The following is a 17,914-nucleotide window of genomic DNA, read 5'->3' on the forward strand; positions in this document are numbered from 1 at the left end:
ACCACAGGCCCGACTCAGGCTTTTCGACTTCTCCTCAAACAAGTGGAAGGACTTCCAGTAAAACAGGTGAGTTTATACCTCCATATAATGTTATCATGGTCTAAATACAGTAAGGAAGTTCCCTCAGGTATTCTCTTACTGAGCAGGCTTGACTTTTGGCTTAAGCTGTCTGTATAACTGTAAAATTGTGCTTTTTGTAATAATGTTTATTCTCATGGGGGTTTTAATTTATATTCCATGTTCCACTTCATGTGAATTAGCCTCTACTTTTAAATATAGGGTGACCAGATCTGAGGTGGCGAAAAAGAGGCGACTACTGACGTGCAGACTGACCAATTAAATGTTTACAGAGAAGTTTACCGACCAATAACGGTAGCTCTACAGTCAGACCGTCCAATCAGAAGATTTTAGGCTACTTCACCACGTCCCCTTCTCACTCAAGTGAACCAATCGGAGTAGAGGAGGGCGGGACTAGTTTGTGAACGAAACTTCTCGAAATTCTATGTAAGCTCTAGAAAAACTAAATCTCGGACATTTTTTTAAGTCTAAAAAAGAGGACATGTCCTGGTAAAAGAGGACGTCTGGTCACCCTAGTTAATATTCTACATTTTCATACATTTTATTCTTTAATCTGAACATCAAATGTATGTTTTTGTACAACAGTCATTGATAATACATTTTATTAGACATGTTTCTAACTTCTCTTCATGTCTTTGCCTTTTCCTGGGCTGTTTTGGTTTAGGTGCCATTTCAGTAATTGATAGACCTATATGAGCAGAGTCTTTCAAAGTGGTTTGGTGTAAAATGGTTTAATTTGTGAGAAATGTACATACTCGGGTTACAGTGTTAGGAACCCGGGAAAATGATATCTACAGCACACATACAGTATATAGTCATTTGTATTGATTACTATTACAACTGCTGTGAGCTATAGTGTAGTTTTCTCTAAAAAGAAACCCCTGAGATCAAACCATTCTGTAAAAGCATTGTTTACATCCCAAAAGTGTATTTATGCAGACATATTAAATTCTTTTTTTAAAATTTTTTGTGTAGCTTTCTTTATTAGGACACCATTGTGCAAAGACTTTAGGCTGTTTGTTATTTTCTTTGTACATTTTGTTTCCAAAGTAAAAAAAAACTGGAAGCTCCTACATTCTAATTAATATAGATTTTTAATGTTTATGACTAGTTAGATCTATTAGAATTTGTATTGAAGTGTGTACTATACAAATATCTTAGATACTGTAGTAATAAGTGCCGTATGTTTGGAATTATATTAACAGTCAGAAGAATTGAAAGCAGATGAGCATCAGCTGCGTGTGACCCTGTTTGACTCAGAGCACCAACATTTCTTTGGGAGGACATGGAAAAGTGAGCCTCACCAAGCTCGAACTACCAACCAGAGCACAACAGTGCCTTTCAATGAGGTAGGACTGCTGTTTAAAGTTTACTTCTTTAATTAAACCAGCAAGTAATCTGACAGATAAGGAAAATGTATACAACACGATCAATAACATTACACTCTGGTTTTTGCAATTGATGTAATAGATGGCCACTACAAGTTGGAAAATTTAATAAAGAATAGAGCAACACAATCCTTGTAACTGAGAATCTAAAGTGCCTGTAAAATCCTTCACCCCTTGACAAGAAGCACACCACACAACTCAGCAAAAAGGTTATTGAAAAGTATAAGTCAGGGGATGTATATAAAAAAGACTAATTGTTAGATTAGTTGTTACATTTGGCAGACGTTGCACATCACCACAAACGAAACATTCCCACCAGGATGGTGGCAGCATCCTGCTGTGGGGCTGCTTCTCAGCAGCAGGGCCTGGACTGTTTGTAAAGGTAGAGAATAAACTGCATGCAATCTGATTCATTCTGTGAGAGAATTAGGACTTGGAAAAAGAGCTAAACATTTTCCAGCAAGACAATGACCTGAAGCATACAGCGAAAGCTACACACAAATGGTTTAAAGGTGAAGGCTGGGGTTGGGTCAAAGCCCAGAATTTGAGGCTGGATTTGAAAAGGGCTATGCAAACCTGATCCCTGTGTAACTCGACAGAGTTTGAGCAGTTTTGTGAAGAGGAATGGATTAAAATTGCAGTGTCAGTATGTGCTAGCCTGATTGAGAACTATCCACAGAGACTCTGCTGTGATTGCAGCCAAAGGTGCATCGACTTAATACTGACTTGAACGCGGTGAATGTTTAAACAGTCACACATCTTACATTACATATTTGAAATAAATTGACACTACTTTGTAGAAATGTTTTCATTTTGATTTTGGCAATGAATTGACATTTATAAAAGGCAAAACATCAAGAGAATGTATACTTTATTTGGCACTGTATCTTTCAGTAGTGTTGTTTACAGATAAAACAGACTTTGTTCAGATCTTATCTTTTATATGCTCTATATTCAGCTCTTCTAGAAGCAATTGTTTCTGAAGGAAAATGGCTGAGTACACTTATTATCCCTAAGGACAAAAAAAATTGTATTGAGAGAAAGAGTCTCAGATTGTATAAACGTATTGCTCATCTGGAGCATTCATTGACCTGAAGGCGTCTTACTTACTGCCCAGATGTTCAAAATTACCTTCCAGATTTACTTGCACCATAAATATTTCTGCTATCCTTAGTAAATGCTGTTTGCACATTGCATGAAATAGGGCTCAGTGATTTGAGAAAATATACAAATTAATTGTAGCAATATATAAAAAGAGAGACACTAATGTTAGACTAAAGTTTTTCTTTTGTTTATTCTTATTAGTTTTAGTTTGAAAACAAACAAAACAAGCTGCTTATTAAAGGCACATTTTGGCTGCATGAAATTATAACAATGGCTATGTTTGTTGTACGCAGATGTGAGCTAGTTTCCTACGGTTGTGCCAAAATAAAAGTCTTGAGAGTTTAAAGACTAGAAAAGTCTACTTTTTTCACAGCTAAATGGCTAATGCAGAAGAACGCCAGCGTCCTAGCATTCTGTTTTTATTTATCTATATTTATTACACCCTCCCTCCCCCCCACCACCCCATCAGCTGTACCTCACTGAGTTTCTGTATTCCTTTGGAGGGAAGAGTGAAGTTCTGTATGAAATATTTGTGTAAGATATGCAGGGTATTGCGGAGAGAAAACAATAATGTAAACACATAGATTACTAACTCCAATAGTGTGTCAAAGCCAGGAGGCAGAGGGATACAGTACTGCACTGCAGTATACTACAAAACCTGACAAGCTAAGATTATCCTGAAAGGGAATTACACATAGATTTTAAATAATTGACACAATGTTTGGTTTATTTTGGAACATCCCTTTAATATTGAAGCAGCATTCTAAAGAAACATCATTAAACGTGTAATTCAAATTTAAAGTAGCAGTGCATTGATATTAATAGCCTTCCTATGATGAATGCGATGTTGTATTCAGTCCTCCAGATGGCACCCTGTGGTTCACTTCTGGACAATCAGTCGAAGATTGTTGATTAATCTGTGGCTGCACGGAGTGAATACAAATGCCCTGAATCTCAGTGTACCTGATAACCCTGGACTTTCCAGCTAAATACTCAGTCACAGGTCTAGACCCACTTGTGACCAGTTGATGTTTCCGTGTAGTGATTATTCACTACAATTAATAACCACGGTCACTCAAATAAACAGTACAAAGCTCTCTGAAGTCCTTCTAGCTTTATGAAGTCTTTCCCGTAACTTGACAGATCTGTTTTAAAGGCATGAGTGGAAGCTGTAAGGCAGTTCAGTAAATCCTGAAAATACTGAGATTATATTTAGTTATTAAGGTGTTTGGGTAATTATGCTAAATTCATATCCTCTGACACTGAGGATATTTTCACAGCAAAGTAAATCAGACAGAGCGCTGTGTTTTAAATGTGTATAAACTGTATTAGGATAGAATGAGTTTAACATTGTCATGCCAATGAGCCAATATTAACACAGTGGTACATTTGTCATTGTTAATTAGTACTAATCCAGCATGGTAGCCCAGAACTTTAAACCGGGAACTCATCATTATGTGGAGAGTCTGAACAAACACAGAAACTGTAGAGAGTTTGTCAGTGGTGTTTCAGTTTTAATAAATACTTGTTTCGAATCTATGGCAGGGCACTTGAGAATTGAGTTTCAGTGCCTAACCTCTAGTCTGAGGGGAAAACCCTGATGTTTGTTCCGAACCCCAAAGCAATGCGCTGCATCACTTCAGCTTTATGTTTGTGAGCTCCGAGCACTCTCCCCAAGCGGATGCTCTTGTACAATCAGAAGAGAGCGGCAGCAGCGGTGGAATGACTGCGTGAGATTGCAGAAGAGCTGTCAGCCATGATGGATGCGTTTTAATATACGCCTCACAGAAAGACTCCCAAACAGAAAGAGTGATTAGGGGGAGAGAAGAGATAGTATTAAAGCATTGCTGTGCCTTCTGGCCTGCTTCTAATGGTGGAGGGCTTTGGCAAAAACAAATGTTTGTGAGAGACAGTAGAGTTGGTGGATGAAACTTAACTTAGTTATCAAACCTTGCTATGATATGAGGATTTTGCAGCAGTGTTGGTGTAAGAGGATGAAGCATGAGATCGCATTGTAGATATTAAATCCAAAAATGTTGCGATGGGGGTTAGTTTGTGAGGATTTAATTATTTCCATTTATTTCAAAGCTTCATTACAGTGCTTGGGTTTCTCAGAAAAAACATGCTTAGGCATAAAATGTTTGTGAATTCTAACCCTGCTTTAAAATTCATTCATTCATTCATTCATTATCTGTAACCGCTTATCCAATTCAGGGTCGCGGTGGGTCCAGAGCCTACCTGGAATCATTAGGCGCAAGGCGGGAATACACCCTGGAGGGGACGCCAGTCCTTCACAGGGCAACACAGACACACACACACACATTCACACCTACGGACACTTTTGAGTCACCAATCCACCTACCAACGTGTGTTTTTGTACTGTGAGAGGAAACAGGAGCACCCGGAGGAAACCCACGCGGACACGGGGAGAACACAGACAGTCACCCGGAGCGGGAATCGAACCCACAACCTACAGGTCCCTGGAGCTGTGTGACTGCGACACTACCTGCTGCGCCACCGCGCCAAAGTGCAATAAATAAGTGCAGGTGGTGTCACTGTCACACAGCTCCTGGGGTTGTGGGATAAATCCCTGTTTTGTGTGTTCTTCCCAGGTTTGTTTGTGTTTCCTCGGGTTCTCTCACTTCCTGTGACAGTCCAAAAACACATTTTGGTTTGTGGATATTCTATGTGAACTTGTGCACAGATAGTGTGAGTGACTGGGCGTATGTGTGATGCCTTGTGATTGGTTGGACCTGTCCATGGTGTGTTCCTGCTGGACCCTCTTTGAAATGAAATGTACAAAGTAATTAATATAAGTACGGTATAAAACAAAATGCATTTTAAGGCAGTAACCACTGTCATTTTCCATTTTCCCTGTAAACAACTATCAATGATCAAGATGAGGCATCTGGGGCTATCCAGTTTGAGTAGGAGGAAGGAGCTTATGCTGTAAATGCACCCACACTCAAATGAATAGCTTTTTTTCTCCCCCTGAAGAAGCTTATGAATTTAAGGAGTTGACATTTTTGGGGCTTATTTTCTTAGAGGACTGGTGTGGCAGGCGTTGAAGAAGTTGTGTTTGAGATCTTTATGTATATGAGCCTGGGTTCTGTAGAGTCAAGGCATTTTCAACTCATAAAAGTAAGGAAAGTCAACTTGAAATGAAGTTTCACCTCAAATATGGTCAAATTAAAAAAAATAAACATCCTTATCATTGCACCGCTGTTCGTATTGTGTGTTAACATTTAATTAATAAATGCTTCCGACAAAAACGGTTTGGGATTAATCTGTAATGCGCCTTGACTGTGGTGCTCACGTATGCTGACGGTGAGTTTGTGACAGTTAGGCCTAAAGCGCTCTCAGAGAGCACTTAGGTCCAATCCATCGTTCCCCCCTCCTTGGATCATTAAAGACTTAATCCCTGTCTAGCCTTCAGTGGTTGCTGGTGCTGCTGCTGATGACTCCAGAGTGTGACTCACAGGCTTTCTGTGTATAGATTCAGCCTTTTTAAAACCTCATGAATCACTGGTTGGCCTAACCAAGTGCCTAGAGAAGATGTATTATTTTCACTGCATGCTGTATTCCTCTCCGACCAGCAGAAAGCACTGTGGTACCACGGGTCGAGCTAGGTTGTGTTTACATTCCAACAGTGCTGTGGCTTACAAGAATGGTGAAACCATTCCGTTTCTTGCTTTTCCTTCTGTGTGAAATTAAGCACACTAAGTTAGCTCTCGACTGTCTTTAGGCAAACTGCATAATGGCCATGTCAATAGAAATCGGTCCATTCCTAGAGGCCTGGAGATTTAAAAAAGACACATTATTTTTTGCAGAGGACTGTCTCGGGTGGCCTACACTACCCAACTCTGCCTGCGATGCTCTGGCCATTTGTCCTCCTCAGGCTGATCGCACTGAGCTGCGGTCCAATAAGCTGTAAAGCCAAACTCTATCGCCTATCACTCTTCTTATACAGCTTGTGCAGTGCTCTGACTGCAGCCTATCACTTCTATGTTGGGAAGAGTCTTTAGAACTTAAGTTGTTTCATGAGGAATTTATTCCTTTTTAAGTTGTACATAACATAAATGTAGTCCTTGTCTGTGTCCTAGAGTAACCCTGCCTTCCATGTTTCACGTTCCATGTCCCGTGCATGTTTCAAATTTATCGCCTTGTGCTACAAATATTCCAAACTCTTAATGTAATGTGGTTAAAGACTGCACTGACTTATTCATGAATATAAATGTCTTTAATATGAATGTGATTCACTCACAGATTAAGCTTAGATATAGTCTACATTTGCTTTTAAATGTTGAATCTCCGTTCAAAATGCTATATAATCTAAGACTAGACTTATTCCCTGTGAAGCAGACTCACTTGCACATGTCAACTATTTGGGAAATCAGTATTGCTGGGGGTTAGTCTGCAGTGATTAACAAATTAAATATTCCGCAGTTCTGTTTATTCCCCTACTCTTATACACCCAATATACCCACTCAGCACTCTTAACAAGTCCTTCATGAGTTGAAGTGCGTATGTACAAAAATGTGTAGGGCAGAGGGGACTCCAGAAATGCTACTGACTAAATTATTTCAGCACTGTAAATGGTGGCTGAAGGGTTTTAGGAGGCATTGGGTCATAGTTTTACAGTTGTTTTCAAAATCTGAGAAGAGCTTTTTGTCACATTGTAAACCAGTGTTTACTGGAGCTAGACTATTTTTACTTGGCGGTGTATTTTAATGAAGTAAATCAAACCTTGAGATCTCTGGTTTAATCCGATTTGTATAATGTCCACTCTATAGTCCATCAGCAATCTTTCAAATTATCTCCTAAAGTTTCCTTCTCTGGCAGAATGCCAGTGTGACATTTACTTTATTCACGCTGCAAGTGTCTTCTGTGTGTGTTTTTGTGTAAATAAATAAATTCCCACGATGGATAATTATTCATAAGCTGGTGAGTGGGCCCAGCACTAATCTGTGATCATCTGGGAAGAAATTGCACATTATTTCTTACAAATGATCCAATGACAATTGACATCCATCACAAAATTGCATTACACACCCTCATCTTGTAGAATTAATCTAACCTGAATAGTGGGTTTAGTTTATGTATTAATTAACTCCTATTCTATAATTGCCTGAATTGGACAAACAACACATAATCTAATAGAGCAAACGTTGTTAAAACCCCACAACATCACGAGTCAATTATGGCACTAGATACTGAAGTGTCTTGAGGGTGTGAATGTTCCTGGCCCCTGCAGACCACTTTCATGTTCCTTCTGTTACTGGCTGTCAATATGAACTTGGACGTTGCGCTGTAACCTGGTTGACAAAATCCATACGTCTCTCTCATGTGGTTTGATTCATGTGCTGCGAAGCTGGCGGGGGCATTTTGTGACTTCTTTAACTCCTCTTCTTTCTTGAAGCGAGCTGGAAGACTCCCTTCAATTATATATGTGCTGGGCCGGCAGGCTCGGAAATGATCAATATTTCAACTCCTGGGGGAGTAAACATCCCTGAGAGCAGCTGCTCCATAAAGGCTTTCTCACACACACACCAACACTACAGCAACAGGGCAAAGAGATCTCCACAGCAGGAGAAAAAAAAATGAAAGAAAACTAAGGCTGAGAAGATGTCTTGGACAGAGGTGCAGAATAATGGTCAGTGTTACTTTTGTCTCTACAGTGTGCACTTTATTCATAATTTTGCAATCGGTTCTCACCTTCTGTCTCTCGTTCTATCTCTTTCTTTGCTTTTTGTTATCACGTTGAAAGCTATTTTGTCATTAGAGCAAGGGGTATATACGCAGTGGCAGTCATAAGCCTTTCAGGAAAATAATGCGTACAGTATTGAAAAAGTGCATCACATTTGAAACCAAAAAAAAAAAAAAGAGGTTTGTTTCCTCCGGGTCTGTTTTTATTGTAGGTCTAACACATCATACAGAAAACAGTTAGACTGTGATTGGTAATTTTGCACTGGCATCTACTTAGCCAAGCGATAATTGCTATTTTACAGAGTAGCACAAATCAACAAATGTGATCATTGTTTCAGAATGTCACGGAAATGACATGGTTCTCGACCACAATGAAAAATGAAACTTGCCTCTCTGGTAATAGCCCTTGCTTGCCAGACTGTTCAGCATAGTGATTCATAATGTGCAGTTCACTGTGGGACTGGTTAGGTCCCAAGTGTTGCTTTGACAGTAACAGAATCTGTTAGGCCTTGTGTGTAGCGGAAGAAATCTGCTGTCTGGGTCTTCACCTGGATGGTAACTTCTGTGTTTTCCACTTGGCAGAATCACTGCCCATTCTTGTTTTATATGTCAATTGACTGTTTTATAAATAAAATATATATTTGATGGCCATATAATTTGTTTTTAACCACACCTGTGTGTGTGTGTGTGTGTGTGTGTGTGTGTGAATTGCTGACCTGAATATGAAAGTATCTGCAGTCCTGAAGCCTGAGCTGAGTGTGTGAGATTAGAAGAGCACTCAGAGGGCTCACAGTTCACTCCTCTTCCCCCCTCTGCAGCCCTCCTGTGGCCCCATCTCAGGATTATGAGACAGAGAGTCTTTCTGACTCTGCCTGGTGATGATACAGCGGACTGGGGCAGACTCAGCTCGAAGCCATTCTGCCTCTACATTTCCCTCCAGTGCCAGAGGCCTGGTTTTGAGAGAGCTTCAGTAAAAGAAAGAGAGAGCACTCAGGTGTTAATTAATAAACCAGACCTGACTTTGCCCTCCTCTACATCGTGAAAAGGGGGTGTGTTTATACACATTTTCGGCTTTAGTTTGACTGAATCCAAGATTCATTCTTATATTTAATGTTTTATTTCTGTACAGTTTCTGTTGGGTTTTTCAGGAAAAAAGATACATTTTATGGCAGGACAGTTTACATTATTCTTGTGTGAAATCTTTTAAAGAAATTGTAAAGATCTTTAAAGAATGCAAAAAAGATAGAATAGGACTTGTCCAGATGCCTAATTTCAATCAGTGACTGGTTGTATTCAGTATTTTATGTCAGATACTAGGAAAAATGCAGGGCCATGTGTTAATAATATTAATAATAAATGGAATTTATTGGGTGAGGAGACGGCCAGCAGGGTTCTGGACCATTTGGAGTTTATAAAGTAGTGAGGAGCTAATGCCAGAAAGAAGAGAGTTACAATAGTCAAGACGGCTGGAGATGAATGCATGGATGAGGCCTTCAGAGGCAGACTGGGAAAGAGAAGGACGGATTTTAGCAATGTTGCGAAGGTGGTGGAAGAATGAGGTTTTTATGATGGAACTAACATGGGAATGAAACGTGAGTGAAGAGTCAAGGGTGACACCAAGATTTCGGACCACAGTGGAGGGGGACAGAATGACATCATCAATTGAGAGTGTGAGGGAGCCAGGTTTATTGAGGGTAGATTTGGAGCCAATGAGGGTTAAGTCAGTTTTATAACTATTAAACATCAGTGAATTGTGTGTCATCCAGTGCCTGATTTTGAGAGACATAGTTCAAATTTGGAGAGTTGTGGATCGTTGAAATTGGTGGTGTTCGAAATGTTAAATGTGTCTAACAGGTTTATTTTGTGAAAGCTGAGATTGAGTTTGCCGGTGCTTTCATTGAGTGCATTAGTTTCCCCCTCTCTGCCCTTTTGCTTGCCAAACAAGGCCAGCAGTTAGATCAAAGTACCCCAAATTGAGTAATTAGTGTTCTCCTCCAAGCGTACTTGGCTGTCCTGTGAAACTGTGTGTACTTGGCTGTCCTGTGTTAGCATTTACGTTGTCAGCTTGGTAAACTTGGTCTAATGGGGAAGCTGTAATTTACAACTGTTGGAAGAAACAGGCAAACCTATTAAATTTGTGCTTAAGTAGAATACTGAAACATGAAATTAATAGCTACAGTTGTCTCCTGTTTGTGTCTATTAGTGAGCAGGTGTGTATATGTGTGTACTCTCTCGTACACATGTATGTCTGTTGTTCCTTAGTAATGCAGCTTGAGTTGAGTTCATCCTCACCATGTGTGCAGGCAGTCAGCAGCTTTTCTAGATCATTAACCAGGGGCTTCATCTGGATATTCTGCCAAGATCATTCACTCTCAGGCTATAAACACACAGACAGTGGATCATGGGCTATTGCCTAAGACATAGTGGTGCTTTTATTTATTTATTTTTTCTATTCTTTGAAAAACAAATTGGAGAGGAATAATACATGGTTCAGGTAATGCACAAAAATTAGCCAAATGCTCATTTAAATGTGTTTCATCACTGGAAATTTCCTCTGAATACCTCCAATTCCTCGATCTCTATGATCATGTCATATAGAGCCCTCCAGAATTATAGCCATACTTTGTAAATATTGTGAAAACAACTGAGAACAAATGTACTTGGACGTTACATGCTCTCAGACAGAGCTTATAGTAATATATGCAAAATAAATCTGACCTTCCAGTGTGAGAGAATTATTTAAAGCAAAAAAAGATTTTGTCTCTGTGCTTCCCCTGCTGCTTATTTAACATGCAGGAGGATTACTTGGTATTTCTGTAAGCCACATAATGAAAATTTTGTACTGTTTATATTTTTCAGAAGATTATTGTTTTTAAATTAGACGTTTAAAAAAGACGTTAGTTTTATGATAATGATTGCATTTCAATGAATATCCATCCATCCATTATCTGTAAGCACTTATCCAATTCAGGGTCACGGTGGGTCCAGAGCCTACCTGGAATCATTGGGTGCAAAGCAGGAATACACCATGGAGGGGGCGCCAGTCCTTCACAGGGCAACACACACTCACACCTACGGTCACTTTTGAGTTGCCAATCCACCCACCAACGTGTGTTTTTGGACTGTGGGAGGAAACCGGAGCATCCAGAGGAAACCCACGCAGACACAGGGAGAACACACCAAACTCCTCACAGGCAGTCACCCGGAGCGGGACTTGAAACCACAACCTCCAGGTCCCTGGAGCTGTGTGACTGTGACACTACCTGCTGCACCACCGTGCCCCGTACATAGATGCAAATTCAAATTCATCCCTGTGCATTAAGTACTATTTTATATTGGTCAAGGTTAGAGTAGTGTCTGAGCTGTGTAGAAGTGTATGCTTTGAAACGTTTTCGTTGCCGTTAAGCCATTTGCCCTACATTCAGACGACCCTACTCTAGGACATCAGGCTGAGGGATGTACTTTTAAACACTGCTCTAATGTTGAACATCACTCCAATGCCATGTTACTGACTGTCACTTGTGCTTGTACATGTGTAATGTCATGTGTAATTTCATCTCTTCTTAACGATGTCTATCACGATAACATTCTAAATATGATTAATCCTGCCACCCTATTTGTAAAGATGGATCTGGAATGTAATGTTGTTGGTGTTTAAAGCATACTTTTTTAAGTAGGCCCTCTTTCGTCTATTTGAAAGAGAGTTATGTTTGGTGTCAGCATGTGGCATTAAGATCATTATAAGGCTGTCTTCCTTTTATAATACCGTCATTTGTTCACATGGCAAGATTTTTATGCACATAGGAAGCCTAGAAGCCTTCTTTTTTTCAAGCACTGGCAGAGAGTGGTTTGTTTCTTGTTTGCATTTCTGAGATGACCTGAAGTGTGTGAGCCTCGTTATGTGCTATAGAGGACGAGGCCACGCTTTTAATTTGAACGCGGTGATCCGCAGAACCTCTTCAATTCCCACCAAAATAAACAAAAACAAGGCCCGGGCGTCCAGCCTGGGGGCTGTGCATGCAGGAATAACAAAGGCAGAGCAAATAGGAGCCTGCAGCAGTCAACACAGCTCCTCACAGAGCAATCAGAGCAATACAGCTCTGAAACACACACACCTATTTATGCAAAAGTTTTGCATTCGTGCTGTTTGTGTGTCCTCACCTCTTGTTTCCTTGTCACTAATAAATTTTGTTTATTTTGTCTAATTGTATTTTGTTAGGGCGGCACTGTGGCACAGCAGGTAGTGTCGCAGTCACACAGCTCCAGGGACCTGGAGGTTGTGGGTTCGATTCCCGCGCCGGGTGACTGTCTGTGAGGAGTGTGGTGTGTTCTCCCTGTGTCCGCGTGGGTTTCCTTCGGGTGCTCCGGTTTCCTCCCACAGTCCCAAAAACACTCGTTGATAGGTGGATTGGCGACTCAAAATTGTCCGTAGGGGTGTGTGTGTGTGTGTGTGTGTGTGTGTGTGTGTGTGTGTGTGTGTGTGTGTGTGTGTGTGTGTGTGTGTGTGTGTGTGTGTGTGTGTGTGTGTGTGTGTGTGTGTGTGTGTGTGTGTGTGTTGCCCGGTGAAGGACTGGCGCCCCCTCCAGGGTTTATTCTCGCCTTGTGCCCAATGATTCCAGGTAGGCTCTGGACCCACCGCAACCCTGAATTGGATAAGCGCTTACAGATAATGAATGAATGAATGAATGTATTTTGTTATCTTTGAACAGACTATAAAATGACCATTGATCCACAGTCCATGACCAAAACGCAGGTGACTGAGACAAACACATACAGAATACGATTAACCTACAAAGGTTTCTATCAATGTGATCTAACAACTGTAACTTTACAGCACACACTGGATGAGTGGACAGGCCTTGATCCTTGCGAATGGAAGTTTATTGACCCTCTTGTGAAGATGTAGGTCCACAACCTATAAATAGAGTAAGTGAACATTTGAGGATATTGAGAATATTCCCAGCAGCTTTTGGGAAAGCTTTGATCATGTAGATATGCCATGCTACGCAGTGCTGCTGCTACAATCATTCTGAGCTCACAACAAAAGATAATTCAACATAGCGAACATGGGGTAAGTCTTACATGGGGAATTATAAGTGATCTGTGAGAATTTGTACTTTTTTTCGTATTGCATATCTTGCAGAACAGTTTGTAATTATATGTAATTGCAGACAATAGGGGGAATATAGGGCAAGGCTGTGTCTCAGCAGTTCAGTCTAGCAGCATTCCTCCTAATTGCCTACTAGTCTAGTATTGGTTCTAAATGTATCTTGCCTAAGGACCCAAAAGAGTGTTTTTTTCTTTTCTTTTTTTTGTCCTCATCCAGAAAGAACTCTATTTTCTAACTCCTCTGATTTATTCCATGAAAGGAATATTGCAACTGTGCTTTAATGTACTAAAACCTTAAACCAGTGTAAGCTCAACCAGAGCTAAGTTCCATTCCAAAATAAGATTATTTCTCTTTGTTCTACTCTATTCACAGTTTTTGTGCCAATGGAAAGCAGGAAACATATCTAACAAAAAAAGAAATCAATCCAAGTATTCACTATCAACTCTTTGCTATCTGCATTTAAATAGTCAAGCTGTTAACGTTGTGCCTTCTCTTGCCACTTAAGCTCTTCCACTTTTCCTAGCCTAATAACTGAATCAGTCTGGGAGATTTTGAAAATGTGACCATCTTCTAAAAGTACATTTTAGAGAGGTTTACAAAAATGAATGGAATAAATCCCTCTGAAGATTTCTTTGAAATCTAAAAACACCTCCCCAAAATAAATGCAGAGGTAGGACAAGCTAACTGTGGGAAATTTAGATGCTATGTTTAACTAGATATAACCCTTATGTGTAATTTTCTAAGGAGTTGGTGTGTTCTCCCTGTGTCTGCATGGGTTTCCTCCGGGTGCTCCGGTTTCCTCCCACAGTCCAAAAAAACACGTTGGTAGGTGGATTGGCGACTCAAAAGTGTTCGTAGGTGTGTGTGTGACTGTGTTGCCCTGTGAAGGACTGGCGCCCCCTCCAGGGTGTATTCCCGCCTTCCACCCAATGATTCAAGGTAGGCTCTGGACCCGCCACGACCCTGAACTGGATAAGCGCTTACAGATAATGAATGAATGAATGTAATTTTCTATGAAATGTTTTTTTTTTTTTTTTTTTTTTACTTGCTTCCTCTTGCTGAGAAATTTAGTTCCAAATTACCAGTTCGTTCGGGCAGAGAATTAAATAATGAAAGTATGGCTTTTGACTTGTAACAATGAAAACAGAAATAAGCTTTAATACAATAACAGACTATGCTTATCATTAACATAATAATAAAAAAAAACTAATCAATTGACCGTTTGAACACTCTCTACCTTAATTATGTTGAAGATGACAAGCTCGCTTATTTTAATCAGTAAATTTTCTTGTGCTTTTGGGAATAAATCTAACATCTCGTTCTAAAGTTGCTTTTCTTTTACAACAATTACATTTTTAAAAGAAAAACATATTAAGTGGATGACCCACCTGTTGAGAAATGGTGTATTATGTACTGATTAACTTCCACAGGTTTAACAAGAGCCCCAAGTCTTCATCCATTTATTTCCTCTCTGTTGCTTTTGTTTGATGCTTTTACAAACGCACTCTGTGGAACTGTCATATTTCCCTTTACACAGCATAAATGTTGTGTTTTTACTACATCTCAAACCCAGTGTACTCCAACACGCCCTCCTTTGCCTTAATTAATCTGTCAGCAACAGAACAGCTTCCCTATAATCCCTCTTTCTCTGTGACAGCTGAGCTGTCTTCCACAGCACTAGATGATGTTTTAATGCTCTTCTATTAGTACGCGGCGCTACTGCCTGTTTTTATTTTTTTTAAATGCCTCCTCCTAACTAATGATTTGTTGAAGATCTTTTCAGGGAAAGTGTCTTCGCGTAAAACTAAACATGCTGTTCCTGGCAGGGTCGAGTGCTGCTTCTCTGTTTGATGTGAGGGTCAGTCACATGGGGGAGGCATACTGAGATTTCTAATGAAAACATATCAATATAAGTATGGCGAATAATAATAATAATTACTCGTAATAATACATTCTGAATGCTTTTTAAAATAATTTTTTTCATGGTAATGTTGTGTTTAGAGACATTGGACTGTAGAAATATCAGTTTTCACAGTCAGAAATCAGATAAAACCACTTTGTTCATCCACACATTGTATGATTGTGAAATGTGGAAAAACATACTGTTCAGGTTTGACTTGGTCTAGATGCGAGAACAAATAACACTGAAGATAAAACAGCCAGAAAACACCTGCAGATAACAGTCAGTTGCATAAAATATTGGTCATTTAATAATTATATTACCACTATTGTTATTATTGTTAATTTTGGGACTCAATTGTACAGCAATTGCCATTTATTTCTGGATTCTTAATAAGCATCATTTGTATGCTGTCCCCTACGTTTAGCATTTAACATGGACAGTCAATAAAAAAAGGAACTGTAAAATGCAACTAATGCATGTGTAAGTAAGTAGTCCCTGGAGTTTAATCAGTACATAATGTCCCTAATTCAATAAAGTGCATTAAAGAACAAGAAAGGACAACAATAAACAAACTATCAATGGGTTCGAATGTGATGTTTTTGTTTATCAGTGATTCCATGGAGTTGTTTTTGACGCTGTAGTGTAATATTTGACGTGCTGTAGAGTCATGTCATCTGTGCCAGTTCTCCCAATTGTGGTAGTGTGAAGCTGCAGACAGTTTGATTTGAAACCTTTTGAAATGGGTGATGGAGGCCCTCTGGCTGACGTTTGAAGTTTGTCTGGTGGGTACCTGCGGGAGAAAAAAAAAAACCTATAGCTTCCCACCGTGGCCCAGACTAGAGCAGCCACAAAGAGCTGGGGAGATAAGTCTGTTAGGGAGATAAGACTTTTTAGAAAAGTCTGTCAGGATCACTGAAGCCCTTGTGTATTAACAGTCATTTGCTCTGAGGGTTTTTAGGCAGCACACAGTGTTATCTTTACAGGCATGTATTGCAGAACTAAGATGCAAATAAAAATGATGTAAGTGTGGCGAAAGTTGAGCTGAGCTGTCGGATTGTGTGAAGAAGACAAGGTCATATAATGTACTAGGCTTGTCAAGTGTTCAGGATACCTTTTCTGGCTTGAAGTTTTCAAACATTAATTGAATAGCGCCCCCTTGTTGAGCAGTACCTGTTAGGACCAAATGGTTATTTACCTTTACCTTTAATGAACCAATATCAATTGTTACTGTTAATAGCAAATATTAGGCCAGACGCAAACGGTTCAAAAAGACACATTGGTAGGTGGATTGGCTATAGGTCCATAAGTGTGTGTGTGTTTGTGTGTCATTCTGCAAAGGACTGGCCCACTCCTAGGTGTGTTTCTGCCTTGCACCCAGTGATTCCAGGTAGGGTCCAGACCCACTGCGACCCTGAACTTAAGAAGTGGTTACAGAGGCTGAATGAATGAAATTGTCACAAAGCAGCTTTAAAGCCAAAGCTATAAACTTCCGGTTTCAATGAAGACAAACTTTTATTAAAATCTCAAGTGAGACAACGCTCAGATCTTTATAAACTGAGATTTCTGCAACATCCTATCCGCCAAGGAATGAAGGGGTGTTGCATTAGAAAATAAAGTCAACATCTTTCCTATTTTTGAAGACAGACCAAATATAATAACGTTGTTGATTACATTTTTAACATGGATAGTAAGGAGAAAATTAGCAAAGAAGGAAGCATCTTGTGCATAATTCAGAGCTATGGAGTTTAATGGAAGCTGTTTTGATTCATCGGATTAAAGGATGTCATCTTGCAGATGTTGCTTTTTAAGTAATGTTGTGCCAGGTTTTCTCCAGGGTGTAAGCATCAGTGATTCTTCACTTATCCTGACTCACAGGGCTCGTGTCTGAAAGGTCTAATCACGTAATTCAAAATTTGGCAGTGCCACACACCACCTAATTCCTCAGGCCTTTGTAATATGTGGAGATGGATTAGGAAGACAAGCCTCCAAACCCTTCCTGACAAATGACACAAGGAATAAGGACTGATGGAGCCACAAAGGGGGCCATCAAGAACAAAACTAGGGTGTGGGCGGATATTTATTATGTTGAGTAATATTCAGTTGTTCATGAGGATTGATTAATTTCATTATATCTTGTAGGATGATGACAATATGATCTATTGGGAAAGAGGTTTTTATTCTTGCTTTAGGAAATAAAAGGATTTGTAGCATGTTAACAGTGTTAATGCTTCCTAAAAGTGTCCCATTCACTTCTCTTCTTATGTGCATACTAAGCACCCAGACTGAAATGAAATACACCAGCGCTTATGCACATATAAAGTCTTTAGATGTTTAGCCCCACCCACTCAGGTTGAAGCTTAAGCTATTATTAAAGGTGCAATTACAAAATGACATATAATTCTAAGTTCTGCAGAGACTGGAAACCTTCATATAAAAATGATTTAAGGCTCTTCTGTCGAAAGAACTGAACCTTAGGGGAGAGAATATTAAAATTCATGAAAAACATGGGATATGCTCCTTTTTAATCATTATCAGAAAATAATTCTCATGTCATAAAAGTAGTTGTTATTATTTTTAAATTTCAGTTAATCCCTCACTAATGTTTCTGTCTTGTTATCTGCTAGC

The 17,914-nt window shown here is 39.6% G+C and overlaps 1 protein-coding gene across 2 annotated transcripts in view; it reads left to right on the forward strand.

Moving 5' to 3' along the window:
- Positions 1 to 17,914, forward strand: part of nphp4 (nephronophthisis 4) — a 179,345-nt gene that overhangs the window by 1,064 nt on the left and 160,367 nt on the right. For both annotated transcript variants that reach the window (XM_066643834.1, XM_066643835.1), the window contains 2 exons: positions 1 to 66; positions 1,284 to 1,427. The exon at positions 1 to 66 is cut by the window's left edge. In XM_066643834.1, the coding sequence (XP_066499931.1) occupies positions 1 to 66; positions 1,284 to 1,427 (210 nt within the window). The remainder of the gene's footprint in view (positions 67 to 1,283; positions 1,428 to 17,914) is intronic.

Source organism: Hoplias malabaricus, chromosome 14 (genome assembly GCF_029633855.1).
Source record: "Hoplias malabaricus isolate fHopMal1 chromosome 14, fHopMal1.hap1, whole genome shotgun sequence".
Lineage (NCBI taxonomy): Eukaryota > Metazoa > Chordata > Actinopteri > Characiformes > Erythrinidae > Hoplias > Hoplias malabaricus.